The following is a 27,906-nucleotide window of genomic DNA, read 5'->3' as shown; positions in this document are numbered from 1 at the left end:
CCAGAGCGCCCCAGGTACCAGTGCGGGCGGGAGACGGAGGCGACCCTGCGGCCGGGTGGGGAGGGGGCGCCGCGCGGCCGCTGCCCTCCTCTTCCCGCGGGGCCTGGCGGCCCCGGCGAACCCCCGCGCCGCACAGGCCGTGTGCGCCGGATCCCGGTGCCTCCGCGCCAGCTGAGACCTGCCTTTCCCAGGGGGGGCTTTGCTCCGGCCCCTAGGCCCCCGCCCTGCGGACCCCGCCCTGGCACCCCACACGCCCACCGGCCGCGGGGAGCCTGCTCCGGCCCGAGAGCGCCCATTCACCCCCCTCACCCACCTCCCTGCGTTCCCACTTCCCCGCACTCTGACCCGGCCGGACGCCCCTCCCCTATCTTGCCGCCCGCCCCCTCCAGGTGGCTCTGCTCCTACCCCAGGGAGCCCATCCGACCTCTGCTTGACTTCCCGCCGCTTCCTTCAGGGGCCTCCGCTCATCGGGTGCCCCTCCCCAAACTTCCAACCCGTTTGCTCCAGGAGTTCCTGCCCCATCCCCGAGGGCGCCCAAATAGCCACACTGTGTCCTCCTGTAGTCGCTGCCCCCTGATCTAGCGCGACCCAGCGCCCCCGCCCATGTCCCCCCACTCACCTCCCCCGGGGGGCGTGGTGAGTAGCGGTCTGTTCTCACCGACGGTCCCCGTCCAGCCTGCGCTTCGCCGGGGCCCTCATCTGCTTTCCCGCCACCCTATCACTCCCTTGCCCTCCACCCTCGGTCCTCATGGTCCCAGAGCCGGGCCCAAGCGCCAATAGCACCCCGGCCTGGGGGGCAGGGCCGCCGTCGGCCCCGGGGGGCAGCGGCTGGGTGGCGGCCGCGCTGTGCGTGGTCATCGCGCTGACGGCGGCGGCCAACTCGCTGCTGATCGCCCTCATCTGCACTCAGCCCGCGCTGCGCAACACGTCCAACTTCTTCCTGGTGTCGCTGTTCACGTCTGACCTGATGGTGGGGCTGGTGGTGATGCCGCCGGCCATGCTGAACGCGCTGTACGGGCGCTGGGTGCTGGCGCGCGGCCTCTGCCTGCTCTGGACCGCCTTCGACGTGATGTGCTGCAGCGCCTCCATCCTCAACCTCTGCCTCATCAGCCTGGACCGCTACCTGCTCATTCTCTCGCCGCTGCGCTACAAGCTGCGCATGACGCCCCCGCGTGCCCTGGCGCTAGTCCTGGGCGCCTGGAGCCTCGCCGCTCTCGCCTCCTTCCTGCCCCTGCTGCTGGGCTGGCACGAGCTGGGCCACGCACGGCCACCCGTCCCTGGCCAGTGCCGCCTGCTGGCCAGCCTGCCTTTTGTCCTCGTGGCGTCGGGCCTCACCTTCTTCCTGCCCTCGGGTGCCATATGCTTCACCTACTGCAGGATCCTGCTGGCTGCCCGCAAGCAGGCCGTGCAGGTGGCCTCCCTCACCACTGGCATGGCCAGTCAGGCCTCAGAGACGCTGCAGGTACCTGGGGTGCGCAGGGAGACCCGGGCTGTGGGATAGAGAGGAATGAGCAGCCCCTGGGGACCCCCTGGGCATCCCCACTTAGCACACATTTGCTCATGGCCCTGCGTGGCTGTTGTGAGCGCCCACCTTTCTTCTGAACTCCAGAGCCAATGCCTGACCCACCCACCACAGGATAGCTCCGTCAGGATTTGGGGGCAGGCTTCTCCCAGGTACCATGTACAAAAGGGAATTTATGGTGGCCCAACTCTCCCCATCTTTGCCTCCCTGGTCTTCCCCATCATGGCAAATGGCACCATTGCGGCATCACATGCCAGGAACTTAGGAATACTTTTCTCCCTCACCCTCATGCCATTCATTAGCGAGACCTGTTGGCGCTGCTCTAAACAGGTGCCATCTCCCCTGCCACTTCCTACCAGGGAGGCTGTGTAGACTTCTCCTGGCTCCCCTGCTTCTGCCGCAGACCCAGTACTCTCCATCTTCTGCATAGAAGCTGGAGCACTTAAAAAAGAAGTGATCATGTCACTCCCCTGCTTCAGACTCTTCAGGCTTCCCACTGTGCTCCAGATAAAGAAAACCTGTCTCAGGATCTGGCCTCAGGATCCCACACTGCCATCCTCTGCAGTGTCACCTCCCCTCTCCCTCTCTCTTACTCTGCAACAGCCTTGTGGCCTTTCTCACGGTTCTAGAAGGCACTGGGCTTACTTCTGTGCCCAGGTCTTTGCACTTGCTGTTCCCTGTGCCTGGAATGTTCTTCCCCCGGCTGCCTTCTTCCCAGGGGCCATCTTTGACCACCCTGTCTGCAGGCCCATCTGCACTCTCCATCCCTGTTATTCTTCATGAGAACAAGTCATAAAAATGACTTGTTCATTCTGCCTCCCTGACTTGAATATAAGCTCCAGGAGGGTCACACATATTGAGATCAGTTTTTTTGTTTTTTTTTTGAGACGGAGTCTCGCTCTGTTGCCCAGGCTGGAGGGCAGTGGCGCGATCTTGGCTCACTGCAACCTCCGCCTCATGGGTTTAAGCGATTCTTCTGCCTCAGCCTCCTGAGTAGCTGGGATTACAGGCACCCACCACTATACCAGGCTAACTTTTGTATTTTTGGTAGAGACAGGGTTTCACCATATTGGCCAGGTTGGTCTTGAACTCCTGATCGAGGTCAGTTTTGATCCCCACTGTACATAGTAGGTCCCATCTTGTTTCAGTGCCTGGGAATGGGGTAGGTGCTCTTAGCTCAAGGCCTTGCATTGTCTATAAGTGAATGCCTGCTCTTGCCATCCAGGCCACAGTGCACCTGACTCCTATTGTCCCCCCTGGAGGGGTGGGTGTGTAGACCGACCAGGCCTGAGACCCAGTGACTTCAGTCGCAGGTCTTGAGGAAAGTCCCAGCTGGGCTCTTTTGGTGTAGCCCTGAGTGGTGAAAGCTCTAGGAGGGTGGGGGTTGCATTGGAGGTCACTGGGCACATGGGGACTTGGCAGAGGGGTGAAAGGCTAACACCCTCCTTGGCAGTCCCCCAGACAAGCTTGCCTGTCCCACCCAGGTGGGTGAGGCCCAAAGTTGCCCCTGCCTATCACCTGGGGTGGGGGCAGGGCCCCACATGGACTGGGAGTCCTGGCTGCCGCCCTGCTCCTTCTCCCTATCCATGCTCCCTGTAGAATATTCTTCAGTCTTGGCAGGTGGCTGGGACTCTGACTTGCTTCTTCAGGGGTGGGATGGCTGCCTTAGGCCATATACCCTGGGTTCTTGCTTTTTGTTGTTGTTATTGTTGTTTTTTAAGAGACAGGGTCTTGCTCTGTCACCCAGGCTGGAGGGCTGGAATGTAGTGGCGTGATTATAGCTCACTGCAGCTTAGAATTGATCATAGCTCATTCCAGCCTGAAGAGCTGGAATGCACTGGCCCGATCATAACTCACTGAACTCTTGGGCTCAAGCGATCCTCCTGTCTTGGCCTCCAAAAGTGCTAGGGTTACAGGCGTCCCTGGGTTCTTGAAAAGGAGTGTTTCACAAGCTTCAGGCATTCAAGAACTGCCTGCGGATATCTTCCTTAATGCCTCTTCCGCCACCACCTCCACACCTTAAGCCACTTAATTCACATGCACTTGGCATTTTATTTATTTATTTATTAGACACAGGGTCTCACTATATTGCCCAGGCTGGCCTCGAGCTCCCACTTCAGCCTCCCGAGTAGCTGGAATTGCAGGTGCATGCCCCCGTGCCTGGCATTCTTGACATTTTCTTTAAATCATCTCTTTTATATTTTTACTTCCACGAATTTGTGTAGAAAGAAAACTTCGTATCTCCTCTAGAAATGGAAAATCTGTATCCCTTGCCATAAATAGAAGGTGATCACAAACACCACTTCAGTGAAACTGAAGAAGCTCCAGCCCTATCACTGAAATGCAGCTTGGTGTGGTTGAGGTGATGAGCCTAGGGCCTGCTTTCTCTTTATAGCGTGCTAGAAGGTATTACAAACATGGTAGCATCAACGTGGGACTTTCTCTTGACGCACCTAGAAGAGCTGGAAGACAGCTGTAATGGGCTGACGTGCTCACTCTGTGATTCACTCATTTTATGGGGTGTCCCTTTACCATCTAAAATCATCTCCATTCCCACAGTTCAGGAAGCTCTGCTCTCGTGACTAAGGATGTGAGAAGTTGGCTGGTCTGGGTGAGGTTGGGGCGGGAGAGATCAGGATTCCTAGTTGCAGCGGTGCCAGTACCACACAGATTTTCTTTCCATGAATCTCGCTGGCTGGTACTAGGATTGAACCTGAGTCTGTGGTCTTGGAACCTGGGCAGGAGTCTCCCAGGTGCTAACAGCTGCAGCCCCACAATCTGTGAGCACTCACTCTGTACCAGGCACTGAGCTAAACTTATTAATTCCCCAAACACCCAATAAGTCAAGTACTACCAGCACCCCTGTTAGACAGGTGGAGAAACTGAGGCTCAGAGCGAGAGGTGACTTGCCCAAGATTGCACAGTTGGTAAGTGAGGTTTAAGCTCGGATCTGGCTGGTGCCATCGCCCTGTGCTGGTGTGCTGCCTGTGGGCAGTGATGCTCTTGAAATGCTTTGCTCGGGGACCCCACACCTTGCCCCTTTTCTTCTCTGTGCCTTCTGGTCTTCTCTGTTGGGTCCTCCTGATCCGCCTGAGCCATGGCATCCCTAGTCCTCAGTCCTCGGAGCATCTCGTCCTTTTTCCACATTTGCTCCGTTAGTGACCTCATCTTGTCTCGTAACTGAAAATACCACCCACACGCTGATGACTTCCTACCTGGGCTGCTTACAGGCACGTGCTGCCACGCCCAGCTAATTTTTGTATTTTTAGTAGAGACAGGGTTTCACCATGTTGGCCAGGCTGGTCTCGAACTCCTGACCTTACGTGATCTGCTAGCCTCGGCCTCCCAAAGTGCTGGGATTACAGGCGTGAGCCACTGCGCCTGGCCCTGACTTCCTGATTCCGTTCTTGCTCCCTTTCAACCTTCCGCAGTGGCCCCAATGATCCCCTTTACAATGCAGTTCCTGCTGCATCATTCCTCTGCTCTGGCAGCCTTGTGTCTCACATCACCTGGCCCTCTGACCCTATCTGGCCTCCTCTCCTTCTATAATCCTGCTTGTTTCTTCTCTTTCAGCCATACTGGCCTCCTTGCTGTTCCTTGAACACACCAAGCCCATTCTGCCTCACTTGCGGTTCCTTCTGCTTGGAGTGCCCTTTCTTCAGGTCTCCACCCTGTTCTCCCACTAATTTCCATCATTTCCTTCCAGCCTCTGTTGAATTGCCTCCCCTAATCCCTCTCTCAAGAGTAGCACCTCTCACCCTCCCCAGGTCCTCTCCAGTCCTCATTTCCTAAGTTATTTCTCTCAGCAGCACCTCCTACCCCCTGACATGTTCTATACCTACCCATTTTTATTTATTTACTGTTTATTTCCTTCTTCTAGAATTTAGGCCTATGAGGGTGGGGAACTTGTTTTTCTGCCTTTTTTTTTTTTTTTTTTTTTGAGACAGAGTCTCACTCTCTCACCCAGGCTGGAGTGCAGTGGCGTGATCTTGGCCCACTGCAACCTCCGCTTCCCAGGTTCAAGCAATTCTCCTGCCTCAGCCTCCGGAGTAGCTGGGCTATAGGTGCACATCGCCACACCGGGCTAATTTTTTGTATTTTAGTAGAGATGGGGTTTCACTGTGTTGCCCAGGCTGGTCTTGAACCCCTGAGCTCAGGCAATCCACCCGCCTTGGCTTTCCAAAGTGCTAGGATTACAGGCGTGAGCTACCATGCCTGGCCTGTCTTTCTGTTTTCCCCCATGGTCCCAGGAATTAGGGGCACCTGGCACATCATGGGTGCTCAGAATGTATTGATGGAAGGAATGCAGTGTACACAGTGCTTCAGGGAGCCTGGTATTCCAGCCCTGTTTGGGCGGTTGCCTGTTTTCTCTTGCCTTTCAGAGTCACTTCTTGAGTGTCATGATCCTGAACTTTTTATCGTGTGAATTCATTTGCTTGGTGACATGTATTGACACCTGCTTTGCACAGCAGCTGTTCTAGGCTGTGTATGTAGTGGTGAACGAGACCAACAGTGCCTGCCCTCTTGAAATCTGTTCTAGTTAGGAGTACAGACATTAATCATCAAACTGTACCACGATGAGGATTATGGAGCTTATAGGAGGGATGCTTCACCCAGCAAACATTCAAAATCTATTATTCACTGTGTATGTTTGAAGATGAAAGCAAAGCACTCACACCAAGCCCTAAAGTGAAAGGCTGGAGGGGTCTTCATGGGTTGGTTAGGCCAGCGCCTTACTTCTAAGGCAGAGTGACTCAGGGGCCTCTCAAGCCAGAAATGTGTCTGTTCTAATCCCCCCGCTTTCTGGAAAGCCCATTCTCTTGGTTTGAACGTGACGTGTGCAAACTCTGCCTCTGTTCCTGCTTTCAAATCCACTCGGCTCCTTAAGTAAGCCTCCTGCAGGCCGTTTTCCTGATTGCCTGGTGAACGGCCTGCACTTTGGGAAAATGCATCTGAGAAATTGCATTGGCCCTCCTGGGTCACCTCCTCTTTCTTCCCACCAGAGCTGGCCTGGAGGTGGAGGCCCCCTCAATGTTTGGACCTAAAGGAAGTGATGAGAATGAATCAGATGTGGGTGTCTTGGACCCCTTCCCTTTTCCTGTGCCCAGCCCCACTTAGCCTTGGCTTCCTGCCCCATTCCAGTCTCTAGCTTCCCTGCAGAGGGAAAGGAGCTGGGCATAGGTCTCGAGGCCCCAGTTCCTCTGGGGTCAGAACATGGGAGCTGGTCAGCCTTGAGCATTTCATCCCCTCTCCATATGTCTATTTATGGAAACGGGCTTTTAAAAGGCCACTGGTTGGCTTAGTGATTTCCACTAGGTCTTCCCACCACCTCAGGGCTGGGAGGAAGGGGTCCTGCTTAGCACTGTGGCTGGGAGTGTGGGCTGGGGATGGAGGAAGAGCCGTGGGGCAGAGTGAGGAGCTACCAGGGCAGGGGAGTGTGTGTGTTGGGAGCAGGGTGGAAGGTGGGGGCCTGGATGTGGGTGGCACTGAGCCATCCTTGGGAGATTGTGGAGGGTCCAGGGTGTTAGGGGCAGTTTCAGAGATGCAGCATGGGCCACTGGCTTGAGGGAGAGCCCAGCAGGAGAGGCCCAGCCTCCTCCTCTTCCTGGCAGGATTTCTGGGTCTCTGTGGCCCATAACCTCATCCCATCTCTACACTTCACCTTCCTCCCCACTCCCATCCATCCTTCTCTCCTTCAGTTCCCATGTCTTCCTTCTGTGTGCCCCGTCTTCCCTTCCCCCTTCTCCTGTCCCATCAATTTCTCCCGCTTTTCCTCCTCCCCCTCCTTTTTTCACCCTCTCTCACCCAACTAAGCGTCATTCTGTCTTAGTGATCCATCTTCCCTTCCATCTCTGTCTTTCCTCCTCCTCAGAGGAGGAGGCTGTGATCACAGAAATATCTGTGAGGGGGAGGAGGGGGCCGAGCCAGGGAGAGGCTGGCAGAGTGACACTGCCGAGCATGGCAGGCTTGGCTGCTGCTCAGAGCCAGGCAGCCTGGTGCAGCCAGGACTGGAGCAGGAGCTTGGGGGTCTGGCTGGTCAGGGTTCAAGCCCTGCCTCTTTTGCCTCATAGCTGGACGACCTTGGGCAAGGCATTTTACCTCCTTATGCTCCAGGGGTCATGACATCTATCACACAAGTCTGTTTGAAGAGTCAATTAGATAATATACATAAAATACCAGGCACATAGTAAGTGCTCAACAAATTTCAGCTAGGCAGTGACTCACAACTGTAATCCCAACACTTTGGGAGGCCAAGGCAGGAGGATTCTTTGAAGCTAGGAGTTTGAGACCAGCCTGGGCAACATAGCGAGCTCCTGTCTCTAAAAATATATATAAAAAATTAGCCAGGCCTGGTGGCACATACCTGTAGTTACAGCTATTTGAAGAGGCTGAGGTGAGAGGATTGCTTGAGCCCAGGAGTTTGAGGCTACAGTGAGGTGTGGTCGTGCCATTGCATTCCAGCCCAGGCAACAGAGCAAGACCCCATCTTTAAAACAACAACAATAGTTGTTCGTGCCTCTCTTTTCCTGTTGTTGGTAAAATATATGTTTCTGGGGAGCTCACCACCTTGACCCTTTCTAGGGAAAAACATCACTGCTGTCACCAGCACCATCACCATCATTATCAAACAGCTGAGCCAGAGACTAATAATAACGACAACCATAGCTAACACTTCTATGGGACTTCCTATGTGCTGGCACAGTTCTAACTTTCAGTGTATTATTTTATTTTATCCTTATTATAATCCTATGAGGTAGATGCTATTTTAATGCCATTTTACAGAACAGAAAGTGGAAGCATAGATGAAGTAACTTGCTTAAGGTCACTCCACTAGTTTGTAACAGAGCCAGGATTTGACACCAGGCAGTCTGGCTCCAGAGTCTGTCTTGTAACTCTCACACTATGATCAGATGATGGTAACAAAATTTAATTGTGGGCTGGGCGTGGTGGCTCACGCCTGTAATCCCAGCACTTTGGGAGGCCGAGGTGGGTGGATCACCCGAGATCGGGAGTTTGAGACTAACATGGAGAAACCCCATCTCTACTAAGGTACAAAATTAGATGGGCATGGTGGTGCACACCTGTAGTCCCAGCTACTTGGGAGGCTGAGGCAGGAGAATCGCTTGAACCCTGGAGGCAGAGGTTGTGGTGAGCCGAGATCGCGCCATTGCACTCCAGCCTGGGCAACAAGAGCGAGACTTCGTCTCAAAAAATAAATAAATAAATAAATAAAATTAATTGCATAAAGGAATACATAAATACACTTTAAAAATTCAATAATAGGGATGAAGGAAAAGACCTCCAAATTCCAGCTAATCACCTTTCACTCCCAGGGACATGCATCAATTTAGGATATGTCCTTCTAGGTCTTTTTTTTTTCTGTTAGGACAGGGTGTCACTCTGTCACCCAGGCTGGAGTGCAGTGGTGCAACCATGGCTCACTGCAGCCTTGACCTCTTCTGACTCAGGTGATCCTCCCACCTCAACCTCCGGAGTAGCTGGGGCTACAGACGCACATCACCATGCCTGGCTAATTTTTGTATTTTTTGTAGAGATGGGGTTTCACCATGTTGCCCAGGCTGGTCTTGAACTCCTGGACTCAAGCAATCCACCTGCCTCGGCCTCCCAAAGTGCTGGCATTACAGGTGTGAGCCACTGCACCCGGCCCTTCCGGGTCATTTTCTATGTGCTTATGTATTTATACAGGTACTTAAAGAAACTTGGTGCTTTGTGTTGGATATTGTTTTTTAAACAAATAGGATCATGCTGTATCTATTACTTTGCAACCTGCTATTATAATTTAATAATCATGGAGATCTTTTCATTTGATTTATTCATTCTTTTAAAACATCTGTGTAGTATTCTGTAGTGGGAATTCACCGTGGTTTATTTAAGCCACTCTTCTCTTTTTTTTTTTTTTTTGAGACAAACTCTCACTCTGTCACCCAGGCTGGAGTGTGGTGGTGTGATCTCGGCTCACTGCAGCCTCCACCTCCTGGGTTCAAGTGATTCTCCTGCCTCAGCCTCCTGAGTAGTGGGACTACAGGCATGCACCACCACACCTGGCTAATTTTTGTATTTTTAGTAGAGACAGGGTTTTGCCATGTTGGCCAGGCTCGTCTCGAACTACTGACCTCAAGTGATCTGCCCACCTTGGCCTCCCAAAGGGCTGAGATTATAAGCGTGCCCAGGCTAAACCACTCTTCTTTTGATGGACATTAAGGCTGTTTCCAATTTTTTCCTATCACAAGTAGTGCTACGGGACACATTTTTGGATATGTCAGGCGTGCAGACATGAATGTAGGTGTTGGCTGGAAGCTGTATGTGCAATTGTTGGCTGGAAAGGCCCTGGATTGTCCTTCAGGAAGCTGCCCTCTGACACTGATACAGAAGGGAGATGCAAACGACAGGACATGGCCCCGAGGGGCTGCGAGGTGCTTACGGGGGAGAGAGAATCCAGAAGGGTGATGCCAGCATCAGCCAGATGCCGGGGTGTGGACTAGTGACAGCCATTGGCTTCTGCTCCATGAGGGCCTCTTGCTGACAGTGGTGGGGTTTCTGTAACCCCACCTGACTGGGCCCATGGGTGCCATCTCCAAAGGTGGAAGCAGCTTGGTGAAGTGGGCAGAGTGATGTTCCTGAGGCCAGAAATGATGGAATCCCTAACTCAACTCTTAACTGCTGTGTGACTTCTGGCAAGTCATTTTGCCTCTCCGAGCCTCAGTTGTCTCATCTGCAAAATGGGGATGACAATGCCTACCTCTCATAAAGACTGAATGACCTAATGACTATCAAATGCTGATGTGTAGTAAGTGCTCGAGAAATGGGGATGATAATGCTGATTTGTTCAGGGCCACTCAGGTTTTGGTTGGAGGCCTTGTACTGGAACAGTGTGACCTTGGGAAGGGTAGAGTGTCCTCTACCCTTTCTGAGCCTCAGTTTCCTTCTCTCTTTCCTCTTGCCTGTGTTCTTGAGTCAACTCTCTGGAAAGCAGAGGAGAAAGAAAAACCTGGAGTTGTTCCCAGGGAGACTAGAAAGGGAATCTCAGTTCATCTTCACCCCATTCTCTGGAGCTCCTTCCCCCAATGATTGACCTGAGATATTCCCCCTAGTGCCTCAGTTTCCCCCATGCCCTAGAGCTGTGATAAGATCAGGGCTACCTCCTGTCCCCTGCCCTCAGGTCACTAAGGGTCAGAGCGATGCCTGGATGAGACAGTGTCTCATCCCTCTCCATGCCGTCTATTCCCATTGATGGCAGCAATTTGAAGGTGTGGCAGGTCTTAGGAGATTCTTTTGGGGAAGCAGGAGCCTCTTCCTCCAGGCTGACCATGGTGTGGTCACAAAAGCCATATAGAGTCCACTCTGGAGGAGAGAAAACTAGAAGAGGAGAGAGGAGAGTAAAACCCTCTTTTACTCCCTTGCTAACTTGGAATGACTTTGGAGCAGACTCGTGTATGATGGGGTGGAGTCGGAGGAGAGCATCCTCTAGTCATAGCATCTGAGCCGCAGCGTGGTGACTCAGAGCATTTGTCTTGGTGTCTGTGCTGCTTTGGGGAGGCCAGAGCTGCTGGCAGAAGGACAGGCTCCCCAGCAGTGCTCAAAATCACCCCAACCTCACAGCACATATCACTGAAACAGCAACATGGCTACCAGGTATTTAGCACCTACTCAACGTCAGACTCTGTGCATGCATTTATTATCCATAGCTTCACAGCGACGCCGTAAGCTGAGTATCATTTCTCCCATTTTGCAGATGTGGAAACAGAGGCTCTCTCAAGATCACAGATCGAGTAAGTGGTAGAGGCATGATTTGAAGCCAGATCACCTGTCTTAAAAGCCCAGGTTTTGCCTCTGTACAATGCTGTCTCACCAAGACAGAAGGGAGAAACCAAGGCCTCTGTTGTGAATTTGTATAACCTTGATATTTGTACAACCAGATTTCATGTGAAGAAACATGTTGAGGGGTGGGGATTACGATGTGCTTCGTCTCCCTGCCCCAGCAACCTCCTTGCCATTTCAGAATTAGAATTCCAGCTTCTATGAAAAGACCGCGTGTAGTTGGGGTTTCAGCACCATGGACAAGACACCAACTCTGGAGGCCTAGAAAGAGCCAGGGCTGGAGGAGAGGACATGCGCAGCAGAGTGGGGTGGGGTGTTGGCTTTGGAGCTCCCTGGAGTTGACACATCTTGGCTTTGCCTCCTCCGCCTTTCCATCTGCGGAAGGTTGCCTGGGAATCTGGCTCTGCTCCTGCCTCCTTCTGACCTCATCTCCCCACATCCAACCCACCTCTGGCCTCGAGAACTAAGCAGGGCTCTCACGCAATTTAGGAACTGGACAAATCCCAGTGCCGGGAAAATCCCTGGCTGTCAAAGCCCAGATGTATTCACAGACAGCAAACACACCCTTTGCGTAGCTCATGATGAATTGTGCACACCACTGCCCACGGGCATTAAATAGTAAATAGAGGTGGGCCTAATTTTGTGTAAATCTAATATATGAAAATCCACGTTGATTACAGAAACACATGGTTTAGAGGAAGGCTTCACATCCCAGCTTTCACGGACTCCTAGGGGTTTCTGGTGGAAACCTAGAGACTTCAAGGTCATCTCTGAACCTTCTGGAAGTGTGAAACGTTGTTTTCTTGTCTGTGTGTGTGTGTGTAAAAATTTACAAGCCTTTTATTTTCTGGGGAGAGGTGTGTGTGTGTGTGTGTGTGTGTGTGTGTGTGTGTGATTTCATTAGATTTTCAAAGGGCTCATGAAGTTTAACAAGTGAAGAGCACTGCTGAGCTAAAGAATCATCCAGCTCAGAGAGCCCTTTGGGACTGTGGGGGCCAGTTTGCAAAGTCAAATTCTAACCTCCCCGGGCCCATGCCTTCCTTTCAGTGGCTGCTGGGAAGTAGCTTCTTTCTCCTCCTCCCTCCTACCCCTTCCTCCTCTTCCTGTCCACTTTTAAGAATGGAGATGCCTGCCAGTTCGCAGTACAATTGAGCTATAAAATGCCAAGGTCACCAGCATCCTTAGGAGCCTATTAAGAGATTTAGCTGCAAACATTGGCTCTGTGCACACATTCTCAAAAAAGCCTTTCTATTTTGTGGGGCTCAAGAGTAATTGCCCAGGCAAGACTATTGCTCCCAAATGTGAAGACAATCCACATACAAAGCAATTGCCAAGCTCTGGACAGTAACAGGTCCTCTTTTTCAAGTACTGTTCAATTGCAATTGATTTTGTGTGTGTCTGTGTGTGTGACAGAGTCTCGCTCTGTCACCCAGGCTTGGAGTGCAGTGATGTGAGCTTGGCACACTGCAACCTCCACCTCCTGGGTTCAAGCAATTCTCCTGCCTCAGTCTCCTGAGTAGCTGGGATTACAGGTGCCTGCCACCACGCCTGGCTAATTTTTGTATTTTTAGTAGAGGCAAGGTTTCACCCTGTTGGCCAGGCTGGTCTCAAACTCCTGACCTCAAGTGATCTGCCTGCCTCGGCCTCCCAAAGTGCTGGGATTACAGACGTGAGCCACTGTGCCCAGTCAATTGCAATTGATTTCTGTAGCGCTGAAGGCTTTGGAAGGTGCTGGGCTCATCGTAATGTGTGTGTTGGCCTGTGTCACGTATTGTCTTTGCAGGGATGGTTGTTCTTCTGAACCATCTGATTTGTGTTTCAGGTATTGCTCTGTCTCACTGCACTTCCTAGAGCTCCTTATGAAATTCTGGGTCAGGGTCAGGGCTCAGTGTGGGACCAGGATCAGGGCTCAGTCTAGGTCCACAGTTGAGGCTTGGTTTGAGAACTTGGTTATGTAGGGCTTTATGGTAGGTGTCAGGGTTCAGTGGGGGGCCAAGGTCAGGGCTTGGTTTATTGCTGATGTCAGGGCTTGGCCTGGAGTCAGGGTCAGGGCTCAGTCTAGGACTCTGGTTGGGACTCAGTCAAGGAATAGGGCCCAGTTTAATCCTGGCCCTAGGGCTCAGTCTAGAATTAGGATTGAAGCTCAGTCTGTGGCTAGGATCAGGGTCAGACGGGGACCCTTTCTCAACGGACTCATGTGGCCTTCCTTTCCGCAGGTGCCCAGGACCCCACGCCCAGGGGTGGAGTCTGCTGACAGCAGGCGTCTAGCCACGAAGCACAGCAGGAAGGCCCTGAAGGCCAGCCTGACGCTGGGCATCCTGCTGGGCATGTTCTTTGTGACCTGGTTGCCCTTCTTTGTGGCCAACATAGTCCAGGTAATGCCACGGCAGGGGGCAGGTGAGTCCGGCCCTTGCAGGAGAGGCCCTGGATCCCAGCCCAGGCATGGGGACAGGGGAGGGCAGGCTGCCTCTCGTGGTGCGTGTGTGTGTGTGTCTGCTCCATCCATGCTGGGAAGGGTGGCCTGGGTCCCTGCCCTGGGACCAGGCATGATGCGTCCCCTCCCCCCAGGCCGTGTGCGACTGCATCTCCCCAGGCCTCTTCGATGTCCTCACATGGCTGGGTTACTGTAACAGCACCATGAACCCCATCATCTACCCACTCTTCATGCGGGACTTCAAGCGGGCGCTGGGCAGGTTCCTGCCATGTCCACGCTGTCCCCGGGAGCGCCAGGCCAGCCTGGCCTCGCCATCACTGCGCACCTCTCACAGCGGCCCCCGGCCCGGCCTTAGCCTACAGCAGGTGCTGCCGCTGCCCCTGCCGCCGGACTCAGATTCGGACTCAGACGCAGGCTCAGGTGGCTCCTCGGGCCTGCGGCTCACGGCCCAGCTGCTGCTTCCTGGTGAGGCCACCCGGGACCCCCCGCTGCCCACCAGGGCCGCTGCCGCCGTCAATTTCTTCAACATCGACCCCGCGGAGCCCGAGCTGCGGCCGCATCCACTTGGCATCCCCACGAACTGACCCGGGCTTGGGGCTGGCCAATGGGGAGCTGGATTGAGCAGAACCCAGACCCTGAGTCCTCGGGCCAGCTCTTGGCTAAGACCAGGAGGCTGCAGGTCTCCTAGAAGCCCTCTGAGCTCCAGAGGGGTGCGCAGAGCTGACCCCCTGCTGCCATCTCCAGGCCCCTTACCTGCAGGGATCATAGCTGACTCAGATATCGTGTTCTGAAGGATGCTCCACTGTTGAGTGTAACTTGTGTGTGCAGAGGATGGGCTGGAGGACTCTGGATGTTGGGGAGAAGGACCTCTTGGTTCAGGTTAGGATGAAAACAATCATGACCTTTGCCCATTCTGTCAGGCTGGACGGGAGGGAATGCCCCCACCTGCAGGCATGGATTAATGCTGGGCTGAACCCCTTGCTACTCACAGTGTAGTCCATGGACAATCGGCATTGCCATCACCTTTGGGAGTTTGTGAAAAATGCACATCTCTGCCCCTGCCCAGACCTGCTGAGTCAGAACTGCATGTTACCAAGATCCCAGGTGAATCACGTGCCCATTACAGTTTGAGATGTGCTGCCTTAGATCATCTTTAACCCTCAGAATGATTTGCTGGAGGGTTTTTGGACCTGCCAGTCTCCCCTCCCTGGTATATATGTGGCAGCGGCTGCACCTGGGAGGCAGGCAGGCATGCATGTGGGCCTCTGCTCTACCACCTATGAGCTCTGGGGCCTGACACGAGTTACTTAACCTCTCCGAGCCTCGGTTATCCCATGTGTAAGGTAGAGAAAGGATGCCTATCTTGCAGGTTGTCTTGAGAATTAAGACAATGTGTGCCCAGCACCCAGGACATGGTCAGTTAATTGGTACGTTCTGTTGTTACGACCCCCGGCTATCCAGCCCCCTGGCCTCTCCGGCTGTGTGTCAGGAAGGGCTCTTTGCTCCTGTCATTCTCTTTCCATTTGCCTCCCCCTCTTCAGCCCTGGCCTAGCCTCGCCTCCCAAAGCCTGACTGACTCTGGTTCCCCAACTCCCTGTTCTGGCTCCTGGGTGGGGACCCCATCTCTCAGGGACCCTCCCAGCTCCCAAGCTGCTGCATTGCCTCTCCTGGGGGCAAAAGGGGCAGGTGGCAGTTTCTTTTTCAGCCTCAGGACTGGTTTTCCTCAATCCTGGGGGGGTCCTTGGACCTAGAAGGGAACAACTGATGGGGATAAACTCAGCCCCTTGCCCACCTGCCTCTGGCCTTCCCTGGGGTCAGTGAGAGAAATGGGAATGGGGCCTCGTGGGGCCCACGAGGCAGGCAGGTGGACTCTGGCACAGGGGCCTTGGTTTCTGGGAGCAGGGGGTTGGGGAACTCTTGGTTGCCAGTTTACCTGCCATAGGTCCCTTTTCAGCCCTGCCTCCCCCAAGTTCCATCAACACAAACTCCCAGGGGGTCCTCCATGCCTGGCCTGGCCCTCTCCTTGGTGCTGATGAGACACAACTCTGGCCCCGGCGGCTGGCCTCTGAGGGGCCATGGTGCTTGCGGGGCTTCCCCTATCCCCCCCAGGCCTGCCCAAGGGGACTCTCAATAAACTCTAGCTGAAGGCAGTGGCTGTGGTGTGGACTGGATTCAACTGAGGGGCCACTCGGGGCTTGAGAAGCAGCTGGTGTCGTGGGGAGGCCTGGGTGTAGGTGTCCTGGGTTCTGGTCCAGATTCTGCCCCTTCAATCTGGGACCCCAGAAAAATCCTTTCCCCTTTCAGAGCCTCCATTTCCCATGTATGACATGAGCAGCTTAGTTTAAAAGCAACAAGAGTTGCATAAATACTTGTTTTTAAATTTTGTGTTTTAAGAGTTGGAGTTGGCTGGGCATGGTGGCTCATGCCTGTAATCCCAGCACTTTGGAAGGCTGAGGCGGGTGGATCATCTGAGGTCAGGAGTTGGAGACCAGTATGGCCAATATGGTGAAACCCCATCTCTACTAAAAATACAAAAAATTAGCTAGGCGTGGTGGCAGGTGCCTTAATCCCAGCTACTCAGGAGGCTGAGGCAGGAGAATCCCTTGAACCTGGCAGGTGGAGGTTGCAGTGAGCTGAGATCATGCCATTGCACTCTAGCCTGGTGACAAGACAAGACTCCGTCTCAAAAAAAAAAAAAAAAAAAGAGTCAGAGTCTCACTCTGTCACCCAGGCTGGAGTGCTGCGGCACAATCATAGCTCACTGCAGCCTCGAGCTCCTGGGCTCAGGTAATCCTCCTGCCTCAGCCTCCTGGCCTCCTGAGTAGTTGGCAGTGGCTAATTTTTTTATTTTAACTTTTTGTCAAGACTGGGTCTCGCTATGTTGCCCAGGCTGATCTCCAACTCCTGGCCTCAAGCAGTCCTCCCACTTTGGCCTCCCAAAGTGCTGAGATTACAGGCGTGAGCCATAAATGTGTGTTGAATGAACAAATGAATACACACGCACCTGAGCAGGGATCTGGCTCCTATGTTCTACGACTCTAATTTCTGCTGCCCTCCTCCCACCTCCCCCAGAGCTTGTCAATCCTTCCTCTGCCTGGGCCTTGATTTCTCCATCTGCACAACAAGGGTGCATTATCTCTGGCCCTGCCATTCAGGGACTGTAGGAGGAACAAAGAGGAAAGTTCTCACGGATGCAGACCCAGTGGCTTGGGACTTGGGCATTGGAGTCTGACATACAGGGGCCTGGAACTTGGCTCCATCATTAACCAGCTGTTTGGCCTTCAGCAGGTTACCTGATCTCTCTGAGCCTCAGTTTCCCCAAATGTAAAATGAAGATAATAATAGTCCCTACCTCATAGGATTGCTGTGAATGCCAACTGACACAACCCAGGCAACCACTTGGTATGTGGTACATGCTCAAGAAGTGGTAGCTTCTTCTTCTTCTTCTTATTTATTGCTGTTGTTATCCCCTCTGTTCCTGCTACAGGAAATTCTTTCCATGTAAAATTCATTCTTGTCCCCAGGCCTAGTTCACAGCCATACTGAATGCAATTCAGCATGTATTCACCATGCTCTGTTAGTTGTGTCTAGATGTTGCATGATGGGGGAGCACACTCACATTGTGTCTATGTGACTCATGTCCCTGGAGTTGTGCAGTGCACAGCCTACATGGCTGTAGAGGGCAGATCTGATTGGATCTCCTAAGAGCAGGAGTGAGCTGCCTTCTTTGTACCTGCGCCTGCTCTGTTGCTGCCAGTTGATGGTGCCTGTCAGCTGGTGGGCAGCCCTGGAGTGTGGATGGAAGAACAGGCATGCACCTGGTTTTATTGAGGCCAGGGGAGAGCTGGTGTGGGAGCCTCAGGCCCCAGAGAGCCCTCGGGACCTCCTGATGGAAGCCAGACTCCAAAGCTATGAGAAGTACAGAAAGCCCACAGTTGGTTTCCAGTCCTGGGACTCTAACCTGTGCTTGGTTGACTCTGCAGGTCTCTGATGAGGGGGCAGCTGCTCCCTGGTGGGGCTCCTCTGGGGACAGGCAGCTTCCCAAGGGTGGGCGTGTTCTCTCCTCCAAATTCCCCTTCCTTCCATTTCCTTTCCCTTTCAGTTCCAATTCCTTCCATTTAGGAAAGAGGCCTGTGGAAATCCTGCACCTCCAGAGCTCCTGGGAGGAACCCGAGGGTATAAGAGAGAGCTGCATATGGAGACTGGGGAAGACGGCTCAGGTCCCCTGCTGTGGTCAGTCCAGCCCCGTGCTGGGGCCCTGGGTCTTGCAGGCACAATCGGGGCAGCCCAGTGGGTTGGGGTCCATGCCATGGCTGCAGATGGGGGGCCTTTCAGGGCTGGCAGCAGCAGGAAGGGAGGCCCCTTCAGACTGGTCCAGCCCTACCGGCACCTGGGCTTGGCTGGGGTCTGTGGACATGGCCAATTTGGAGGTGTCTCCGGATGTGGGACCCTGGGTTTGCCCAACCTGGTGGGGGGTCTCGCCTGATGAGGCAGCGGCTGCTGCCTGGCGAGGCTCCTCGGAGGGCAGGCAGCCTGGGGCCAGCAAGAGCCCCTTCTCGTCCCAGCCTGGCTTGGTGCGGATGCCCACGGCCTTCAGGATGGCATCCATCTGCTTGGCATAGTCCAGGTGGCCGCTGACCTGCAGAAGACAGTGAGTGGGCACCACGGTGGGTGTGCAGAGCCCAGCCCTCCCCAGGGACCTCTGGCCAAACTTCTGGGCCTCAGCCTTGCCCTGAGCATCCACAGCCAACCAATCACCAAACCCATGACTCCATCCCTCAGTGGCTCTCAAGTCCAGAGTGGGTGGGAAGGCTCTATGTTCAAAGCTGTTCTAGAATTTATTAAATAAAGATGAAAGATGTTTCTCTAAAAAATCTGGATCCTTTTGGGGCAGGAAGGAATCTCCTGATAAACAGAAAGGTGGAGTAGAAGCTCTCGTTCTTTGTCTGAAGCTTTTTTTTTTTTTGAGACAGGGTCTTGCCCAGGCTGGAGTGCCGTGGCGCAATCTTGGCTCACTGCAACCTCCACCTCCCAGGTTCAAGTGATCTTCTTGCCTCAGCCTCCTGAGTAGCTGGGATTATAGGCGTGTGCCACCATGCCAGTAATTTTTTGTATCTTTAGTAGAGAAGGGGTTTCACCATATTGGCCAGGCTGGTCTCGAACTCCTGGCCTCAAGTGATCCACTGGCCTTAGCCTCCCAAAGTGTTGGGATTACAGGCGTGAGCCACTGTGCCCAGCAGCTTTTTTTTTTTTTTTTTTTTTTAAGGGATGGGCTTTTTGTTAAAATAGCATGAGAAAAAAGAAAAATGAAAACAGAGAGAGAGAGAGAGAGAGAGAAAGAGAGATGGGTTCTCTCTCTCTCGTCCAGGCTGGGGTGCAGTGGTACAACCATAGCTCACTGCAGCCTTGACCTCTTGGGCTCTAGTGATTCTCCCACCTCAGCCTCCTGAGTAGCTGGGATTACACGTGCATGCTACCATGCCTGGCTAATTTTTAAATGTTTTGTAGAGATGGGGTCTCCTATGTTGCCCAGGTCTTGAACTCTTGGCCTCAAGAAATCCTGCTGTCTCAGCCTCCCAAAGTGCTGGGATTACAGGCCTGAGGCACTGTGCCCAGCTGATGCCTGCAGCTCTAGGCTACTCCAGAAGGGCTCTGCTGTTCACTAGTTGTGACACCTTGGTGAGGCCCCTCTACCCCTCTACCCCTCTGGCTCTCAATTTCCTCTGCTGTAAAAAGGGGAACACAAGGGTAGTTTCACCAGAGGTTGGCTGTGAGGATTTTCCCTGGAAAAGTCCTCAAATTGGAAAGAAAGCTACAGCATAGACTGCAAGGTGCTGGCTACAACTCACTCTCCCATTTATTCTTTAGTCACAAGGACTCACATTTATAGCTGGGCACACTCCCCAGGCTTCCTTGCAGCTAGGAATAGCACTGTGACTAGTTTTGGCCCATGAGTTGAAGCAGTAGTGTGATGTGGTGTTCCTTGGAATTCTCTTTAAGAGGAGGAGTGCTCTTCTTCCCTCATGTCCTCTTTCCTGCTGGCTGGAATTCAGACGAGATGGCCAGAGCTTGAGCAGCCATCTTGGGCCATGAGTCAGCCCACTAAGGAAGGCAGAACAAGCAGCAAGAGAGAAATTTGGTCCTTGAAGACTGTGGAGTGACACATTAGCCCTAAATGGCCTATTCTGATTTCTTTTATGTGACAGAATCAACCCTAGTGTATTTAAGACAATTAGGCCAGGCACAGTGGCTCACCTCTATAATCCCAGCACTTTGGGAGGCCAAGGTGGGAAAATCACTTGAGCCCAGGAGTTTGAGACCAGCCTGGGCAATATGGGGAAACCCTGTCTCTACAAAAAAAATACAAAAATTAGCTGGGCATGGTGGTGCGTGCCTGTAATTCCAGTGACTAGGTAGGCTGGGGTAGGAGGATGGCTTGAGCCTGGGAGGCTGAGGCTGCAGTGAGCCCTGATTGTGCTGCTGCACTCCAGTTTGGGCGACAGAGCAAGACCCCGTCTCCAGAAAAAACAAACAAAAAACACAAAACATTAGCAGGGCCTCTGTTATATGGGTCTGCATCTTAACTAAGACAAAGGCCAAGAACTCAGAAGTGGCCACCCCCTTCGTCAGAGTCATACGTTCATCCCATTTTTGTGTTGGGATATGTTGGTGAGTGACAAGTAGGGGTGTGATTGAAATGCCTGATGCCTAGATGTAATAATGGACAATGCCTGACACGTAGTAGGTCCTTAATACATTGCAGCAAATAAGCTTCTTGGATATACTCCTTTGCTAGGTGTCAGCTGCTCACTGTAGATGAAATTGAGCCACACGGAGGTAAAGTGACTTACCCAAGGTCACACAGCTAGAACATGGCAGGGCTGGGATTTGAATCCAGGCCTGTTTCTTTTTTTTTTTTTTTTTTTTTTTGAGACAGAGTCTCGCTCTGTTGCCCAGGCTGGAGTGCAATGGTGCAGTCTTGGCTCACTGCAAGCTCTGCCTCGTAGGTTCATGCCATTCTCCTGTCTCAGCCTCCCGAGTAGCAGGGGACTACAGGCATCCGCCACGGTGCCCGCTACCACGCCCGGCTAATTTTTTTTGTATTTTTAGTAGAGACAGGGTTTCACCATGTTAGCCAGGATGGTCTTGATCTCCTGACCTCATGATCCGCCCGCCTCGGCCTCCCAAAGTGCTGGGATTCCAGGCGTGAGCCACCACGCCCGGCCATCCAGGCCTGTTTCTAAAGCCTGTTCTCTTCAGAGAAAATCAGCTGGGGAAGGAAGGAAGGTTAAAAATCATCCTCACTTTACAGAGAAGGGCAGCAAAGCCCAGAGAGGGGTGGCGGTTTGCTTAATGACACACAGCGCATGAACAGCACAGTCTGGTGCTGAGCCTGAGATGCCGCCTGCAGAAGCTGCTCAGCCTGGATCTGCCCCTGAGATGGAGTCTCACGTTATCCCCAGCCAGTCGAGGGGGCCTGCTTTAGTGCCAAAGATGCGCACGAGACCGGACTTTCTTTTAAGGCTGAAGGGGAAGGCTTTCTTTTTAAAAAAAGGACAGGAAAAACACCAGGGAGGCTGTTGTTGGGAATCTCAGAAAACAGCACAAAGACACTGCTGGTAACATCTGCATTTCCATTTGAATTACAAATCACACTGCATTATTCAAATGATTTTTCAAAAACACGAAAAGACAATTCCCTGTACAGTTTTGTTATTTTCTCACCACTAGAATCTGCCCACCTCTCGTTCCTTTCCTCATGAATACTTTTAAACAGATTCCAGGGAAAATACACACACGTGTATTCACACATCTAAGTGGTTTTCAGGGCCCTGGGCTCACGGTGGTTGTCAAGGCACAGCCAGTGCCCCTCTGCAGCAGGACACATATTTAGTGGCTGCGGGGCCTGAGAAGGAACCTAAGTTTGGACTCTCTGAAAAGCTGGGGTACCAGCCTTGGCTCTGTCTCTTACCAGTAACTGGGCCAGTCCTCACAATTTCCTGAACCACAGCTTCCCCATCTGTAAAATGAGAGTCATGACCTTGAATGATTGCTGTAAGGAGTTCAAGGGCCTGGCACTTCATAGGAACTCAGAGAATGCTAGCTTTTGATATTATGTTCCTATATGATCCAAAACACTTTTTGTTTTTCTTAATTTTTTTTTTTTTTTTTTTTTTTTTTTTTTTGAGACGGAGTCTTGCTCTGTTGCCCAGGCTGGAGTGCAATGGCATGATCTTGGATTACTGCAACCTCTGCCTTCCAGGTGCAAGCTATTTTCGTGCCTCAGCCTCCCAAGTAGCTGGGATTACAGACGTGCACCACCACGCCTGGCTAATTTTTGTATTTTTAGTAGAGACAGTATTTCACCATGTTGGCCAGGCTGGTCTCGGACTCCCAACCTCAGGTGATCCGCCTTCCTTGGCCTCCCAAAGTGCTTGGGATTACAGGCGTGAGCCACTGCACCTGGCCTTTTAAATTTTAAATGTAGAGATGGGGACTTCTTATGTTGTCCAGGCTGGTCTCAAACTCCTGGGCTCAAGAGATCCTCCTGCTTCAGCGTCCTAAATTGCTGAGACTATAGGCATGAGCCACGATGCCCTGCCCCAAACACTTTTAAAGAGACATCATGCAATTTGAGTTAGTGATACCTACCTAAAGGAGTTGCTGGGAAGAAATAATACAAACCATGAAGCACAGTGCCTGGCACCCCAGGAGGTACTCTGTAAATATGGGTTCCCTTACCTTAGTTTCCTACAAGTGGGGGATGGAGAGTAGGGAGTTAGCTGGGCTGATCCATTTGGGAGCCCAAGATGGCTGCTCAAGCTCCAGCCATCACATCTGAACTCCAGCCAGCAGAAACTTCAGACCCACAGGGACAAGTGATAACTGCCTCTCTAAGGACAAACAAGAACTGCCTCCCTATACCTTTTTAATGTTGTAGATGGCTGGTGCCAGTGCTGGGTAGAAACAGGCCAGGAAGGAAGGGAGGTGTTGGTACCCACTGGCTGCAGCTGATACCAGATGGAAATTCCACTGAGTGCTGTCCTAGAACACACAGCTCTGGCCCTCCTCGACTACAAGTTGGTCTGGGTCTCAGGCAACCCTAGTCCCTGAGCCACCCCTCTGCAAAGACCCAGGGGAGCAGTTGCTGGGCAGAGCTCTGGTTTTACAGTTAGCTGGAGAGATGAGAGAAGAGGGGTGAGGCAGGTCGGGAAAGAGCCTCTTCTCAGCACCAGAAAGTTCTGGTGTAGCCGATACTGCGTGAAGATTCAGCCCCTGACCATCTCCCAGGCTGTCTTGATTGAATCTGCCAGCCGCCTGGATACACGCCGGATGTGACTGGCGTGCAGAAGCCTTCCGTGGCTTCCCGTGTTGGCAGGGGCCTCTGTGGACACCCTGTGATGGCACTCATAACCTGTCATCGTCACATGCTCATGAGGTTGCGTTCCCTGATAAACTGAGCGCAGGGGAGCAGAGACCACTTCTCACTCACCTCTGTGCCCCACAGCCAGCCCCGCACATCGTGGGGGCTCCGTGGGAACCTGATCCCCGCAGGTAAAAATGGGGCCCAGCCCTTCCTGTTTCCTGCCTCAAAATACACCCCAACTTACCCAAACAGAGGCTGCCATCACCCACCTCCATCTGCCCCAGTGACTCCTTCCAAGCCCATCAGGCCCCTTTGGGTTCTTTCACTTCTTGGACCTCAATTTCCTCATGTATAAAATGAGGCTAATAAAGAGACCTATACCACGTGGGCTGGCTGTGTGGCTTTGATGAGATAATACATGTAACAGGCTTATTGGCACAGGGTTAGAGGCCACTACCAGAAGCTACAGAGATGTGTGAATGCAGGCAGTACTGAAGCAGTGGTTAAGAGCCCAGGTTCATCCTGCTCTACCACTCACATGCCGTGGCACTGCCTGCAGCCTCAGTTTTCACACCTGTACAACGGGTTACTACCACTATGCAGGACCTCTATGAGGATCAAATGACTTATCCCGTAAAACATGTGAGTTGTTGGCTACTGTGGTTATTATCGAGTATCTACTTTGTGCCAAGCCTTTTGCTAAGTTCTAGGCCACCTGGCATTTCTGCTGGGACATGGAGAATCTTGCCGTGGGTTGGATCTCTGTGCCCCAGAAGCCTCATGAGTTGGTCCCTGGGGTGGCAAATCCCCCACCCACTGTAACCCTGTCCCTGTGAGGAGAGACTGAGGGGCAGGAGGGCAGCTTCATTCACCCTAGAGATGCGCCCTGCCTGCGACAGGGCCAGCCCAGTGGGATGATCACAAAGGGCCCTGCTGCGTGGTTGGCCCAGCAGGGAGAAGACAGGTCCTGTGGGTCTCTGTTGGGAGCAGAGGGTGGCCAGCATTTCCCCAACAGCAGTAATGAAACCTCCCTTGCCAGCAACTTCTCCAGCAAAGCATTTTCAAGGAAAACAGGAGGCCAGCACAAAGGCAGTGCTAATTACCTCTAATTACCCAGAAGAGGAAAGCACTGTTTTTTGTGATGTACTCCTAATGTGATAAAGAGCTATTATTAGGCAGGAGCTGGGAAGCTGCCACGAAGACAGTCTGAGGAGGGAGCGGAGTCTCCAAAACTGCTGGTCCCAGAGGCAAACAAACTGGGGATGGTGGCAGGGGCAGGCCAGGAGGGACTAGGATTAAAGGAGGGCCTACTATACGCCAAGCATCTTACATGCGCTGCCCTGGAAGTTAGGCGTTTCCACCATTTCCTAGATGAGGACACTGAGACACAGAGAGGTTAAGTAACTGGCCCAAGGTCACACAGCCAGTAAACCAGTGGCAGAGCCAGGATTCTAAGCCATGCCTCTCTGGTGCCAAAGGCTGTGCTCCTCCTACCATATCCCATTCCCAGTAGAAATCAGATCTTGTGAGGGCTTTGCAGCATTAAAAGCTACTTTCTTCAGCAGATGCTTTTTATCTCTGATTCTTCTGGCAAAGGGAGACTCCTGGGGTGCTGAGGCACAAAGTCCCTGCTCCCTTTCACTCCATTCAGGGTGCAGGCACCTTGAATAGGACAGAGAGCCCTGGACATGGGTCAGGAGGCATCAGCTCTGAGCCCTGTTGATGGTGACAGGAGGCATCCAAATGCCTAGGCAGACAGGGGTGGGTCCCTGGTGAAACCCCACCTTCAAGCCAAAAAAACAGCCTGAAGGCTGAAAGACTGGACTGCTGGTCCCACATGAAACCTGTGACCCAGAGTGAGAACTTCTGTTCCTGTTTGCCCACACTTCCCCTATTCTGAGCCCATAAAAGCCCCAGACTCAGCCACATTGTGGGGACTTTCCTGCCTTTGGGTAGGGGAACAATCCACTCATCCCCTCTCTGCAAAAAGCTGTTTCATCACTCAATAAAACTCCCCGCCTTGCTCACTCTTCAATTATCAGCGTGTCCTCATTCTTCTTGGATGCTGGACAAGAGCTTGGGACCCACTGAGTGCAGGTACCCAGAAAGGCTGTCATACTGGCCTTTTGCCCTCATCAGTGGAGGGCAGCTGCCCCACGTGATGGGGTCAGGGGCCGACTGAGCTGTTAACACACCACCGTCTATTGGGCCATCAATGGTGGAACTAAAACAGCTAATTAGCACACTAACGCCCCCTCTGGGGCTTCAGGGTTGCGGGTACCCCTGCCCAGGTGCTGCCACTTTCCCCTCGAGGCAACACGCCTGGTCTGGCCACAGGCCCAGCATGGAGCTTGCTCTTGTGTCAGTGTTTGGAGTGGTCAGCCAGACCCTGCACTTGCTCATTCATGTGCTTCCTCCTGCAAGGGGCTGAGTGTGGTGGACCAAGTAGATGGGGTGCCCCTGCTGCAAGTGTGGCCAAGGGGCTGAGAGAAAATTCCTGTCACTGTGGTTTGCTGGTCTTGTGACTCAGCTTACCTCATTCCCACAGAGAAGTGGGCAGCACAGCTTCCAAGCTGGGCTCAGAGTCCAGACCTACAACTCTGGCTATGACTCCATGCTCCCAAGTCTCAGTTTCCCAATCTATGATCTGGGGATGCTTAATACCTCCTCTAGGGAGTTGCGAGGTTTACAGCATGTGAGCCAAGTCTATCTGTGAAGACTCTTTTTTTTTTTTTGAAACAGAGTCTTGCTCTGTCACCTAGGCTGGAGTGCAGTAGTACCATCTCGGCTCACTGCAAGCTCCACCTCCTGGGGTCATGCCATTCTCCTGCCTCAGCCTCCCGAGTAGCTGGGACTACAGGTGCCCACGACCACGCCTGGCTAATTTTTTGTATTTTCAGTAGAGACGGAGTTTCACTGTGTTAGCCAGGATGGTCTCGATCTCCTGACCTTGTGATCTGCCCGCCTTGGCCTCCCAAAGTGCTGGATTACAGGTGTGAGTCACCGCACCCGGCCCCTGTGAAGACTCTTTAACCAGGAGCAACCAGTTTCATAAACGGATAAGTCTAGAAATGACTCTTATTCTACCCCAGCCCCCAAAGCTCCCAGTTAGGAAGGCACAGGGTGGCTTCATTTGTGATCCTCTGGTGGGTTAGGAATTTTGTCTTAAGGCCCTGGAAGTTTAGGGGTGAAGATACAAGTGAACTGGCCCCAGCGACCTGGTGTCAGGCCAGGTGAGAGGCCCAGGTGACCTCTGGGCAGGGACATGGCTGACAGACTTTATGGACAGCAGCACCTGGTGAAGTTTTGATTTTGTTTTTTTGTGCAATAATTCCCCCTGTTATCAAATGCTCAGTCAAGTCTCAAAAAACATGCAGCCCAGTGTGAGCCACACTGTGGTGGCAGGGGTGGGTCTGAGGCCTAGCTTCATCGGCCATTGAGATGCAGTGGTGGAGTGATCAGAACAGGCAGCTGCTGATCCTGAATGGGGAAGCCAGAATGCCCCTCAAACCAGGGGATTTTTAGATGCCCAGAAAGGAGTCTAGTCTGTCTGCAGGAAGCAGCTGCTCAAACAACCATGAATGGAAACTGGGTGATATGGTTTAACTGTGTCCCCACCCAAATCTCATCTTGAATTGTACTCTCATAAATCCCATGTGTTGTGGGAGGGACCCAGTGGGAGATAATTGAATCATAGGGGTGGTTTCCCCCAACCTGTTCTCATGGTAGTGAATATGTCTCCTGAGATCCAATGGTTTTATAAGGGGAAACCCCTTTCACTTGGTTCTCATTCTCTGTCTTGCCTGCTGCCGTGCAAGACGTGCGTTTCACCTTCCGCCATGATCGTGAGGCCTCCCCAGCCACGTGAAATTGAGTCCATTAAACCTCTTTTTCTTTATAAATTACCCAGCCTTGGTATGTCTTTATCAGCAGCGTGAAAATGGACTAATACACTGGGTTACATGTGGGAAGCACTTGGCACTTGATAAATGGCAGCCAACAACATAATAACTAGAAACCAAAGATTTTGTTCTCAGGGTCCCCTGATTGCTGAAGTCAGCTTTTGCTTGTAGTTACAGCTTATTCCTTATTCCTCCCCTCCCCGCCTCCCCCTATGGAGCACCTCTCCCACTGTTTCTCATATCTACCTGGGCTGGGGCTACATCTATTGGCTTCAGACCTGGGTTTGAGTCCTGCTTTGCCATGTTTCAGCGGTGTGACCCTGGAACGTCTCTAAGCCTCAGTGACCTTGTCTGTACAATGGGGACAGTAATGTCTGTAAAAGGCTTAGGGCAGGCCGGGTGTGGTGGCTCATGCCTATAATCCCAGCACTTTGAGAGGCCAAGGCAGGTGGATCACCTGAGGTCAGGAGTTTGAGAACAGCCTGACCAATATGGCGAAACCATATCTCTATTAAAAAAAAAAAAAAAAAAAAGAATTAGATGGGCGTGGTGGCAGGCGCCTATAATCCCAGCTATTTGGGAGGCTGAGGCAGCAGAATCGCTTGAACCTGGGAGGCGGAGGTTGCAGTGGGCCGAGATCGCGCCATTGCACTCCAGACTGGGCAACAAGAGTGAAACTCCACCTCAAAAATATAAATAAACAAATAAATAAATAGGCTTAGGGCAGAGCGGGACATAGAGTCAGTGTCCACATGGGAAGCTATTAATTCCCTAGGATAGCATGTGGCAGGTGAACGAGGTTCTTTCAAGTCTAAAAAAACTGAAGTTGGTCAGGCACGGT

At 52.6% G+C, this 27,906-nt stretch overlaps 2 protein-coding genes across 10 annotated transcripts in view; one reads left to right on the top strand and one right to left on the bottom strand.

The window, feature by feature from the left end:
- Window positions 1-748: 748 nt before the first annotated feature.
- Window positions 749-14,380, top strand: HTR6 (5-hydroxytryptamine receptor 6). Its single transcript, NM_001034092.1, is given in 3 exon segments — window positions 749-1,462; window positions 13,579-13,737; window positions 13,931-14,380. Coding segments are annotated over 3 exon segments (1,323 nt in total).
- A 2,860-nt stretch (window positions 14,381-17,240) lies between these two features.
- The window catches only part of TMCO4 (transmembrane and coiled-coil domains 4), a 121,670-nt gene continuing 111,004 nt past the window's right edge, over window positions 17,241-27,906 (bottom strand). For all 9 annotated transcript variants that reach the window (XM_063785412.1, XM_054680208.2, XM_054680210.2 and 6 more), the window contains one exon: window positions 17,241-18,435. In XM_063785412.1, coding sequence (XP_063641482.1) covers window positions 18,031-18,435 — 405 coding nt within the window. In that variant the 3' untranslated portion in view covers window positions 17,241-18,030. The remainder of the gene's footprint in view (window positions 18,436-27,906) is intronic.

The sequence above is a fragment of the Pan troglodytes genome, chromosome 1 (genome assembly GCF_028858775.2).
Source record: "Pan troglodytes isolate AG18354 chromosome 1, NHGRI_mPanTro3-v2.0_pri, whole genome shotgun sequence".
NCBI lineage: Eukaryota > Metazoa > Chordata > Mammalia > Primates > Hominidae > Pan > Pan troglodytes.
The sequence above is the reverse complement of the archived record's forward strand: the minus strand, read 5'-3'. Positions and strand labels throughout refer to the sequence as shown.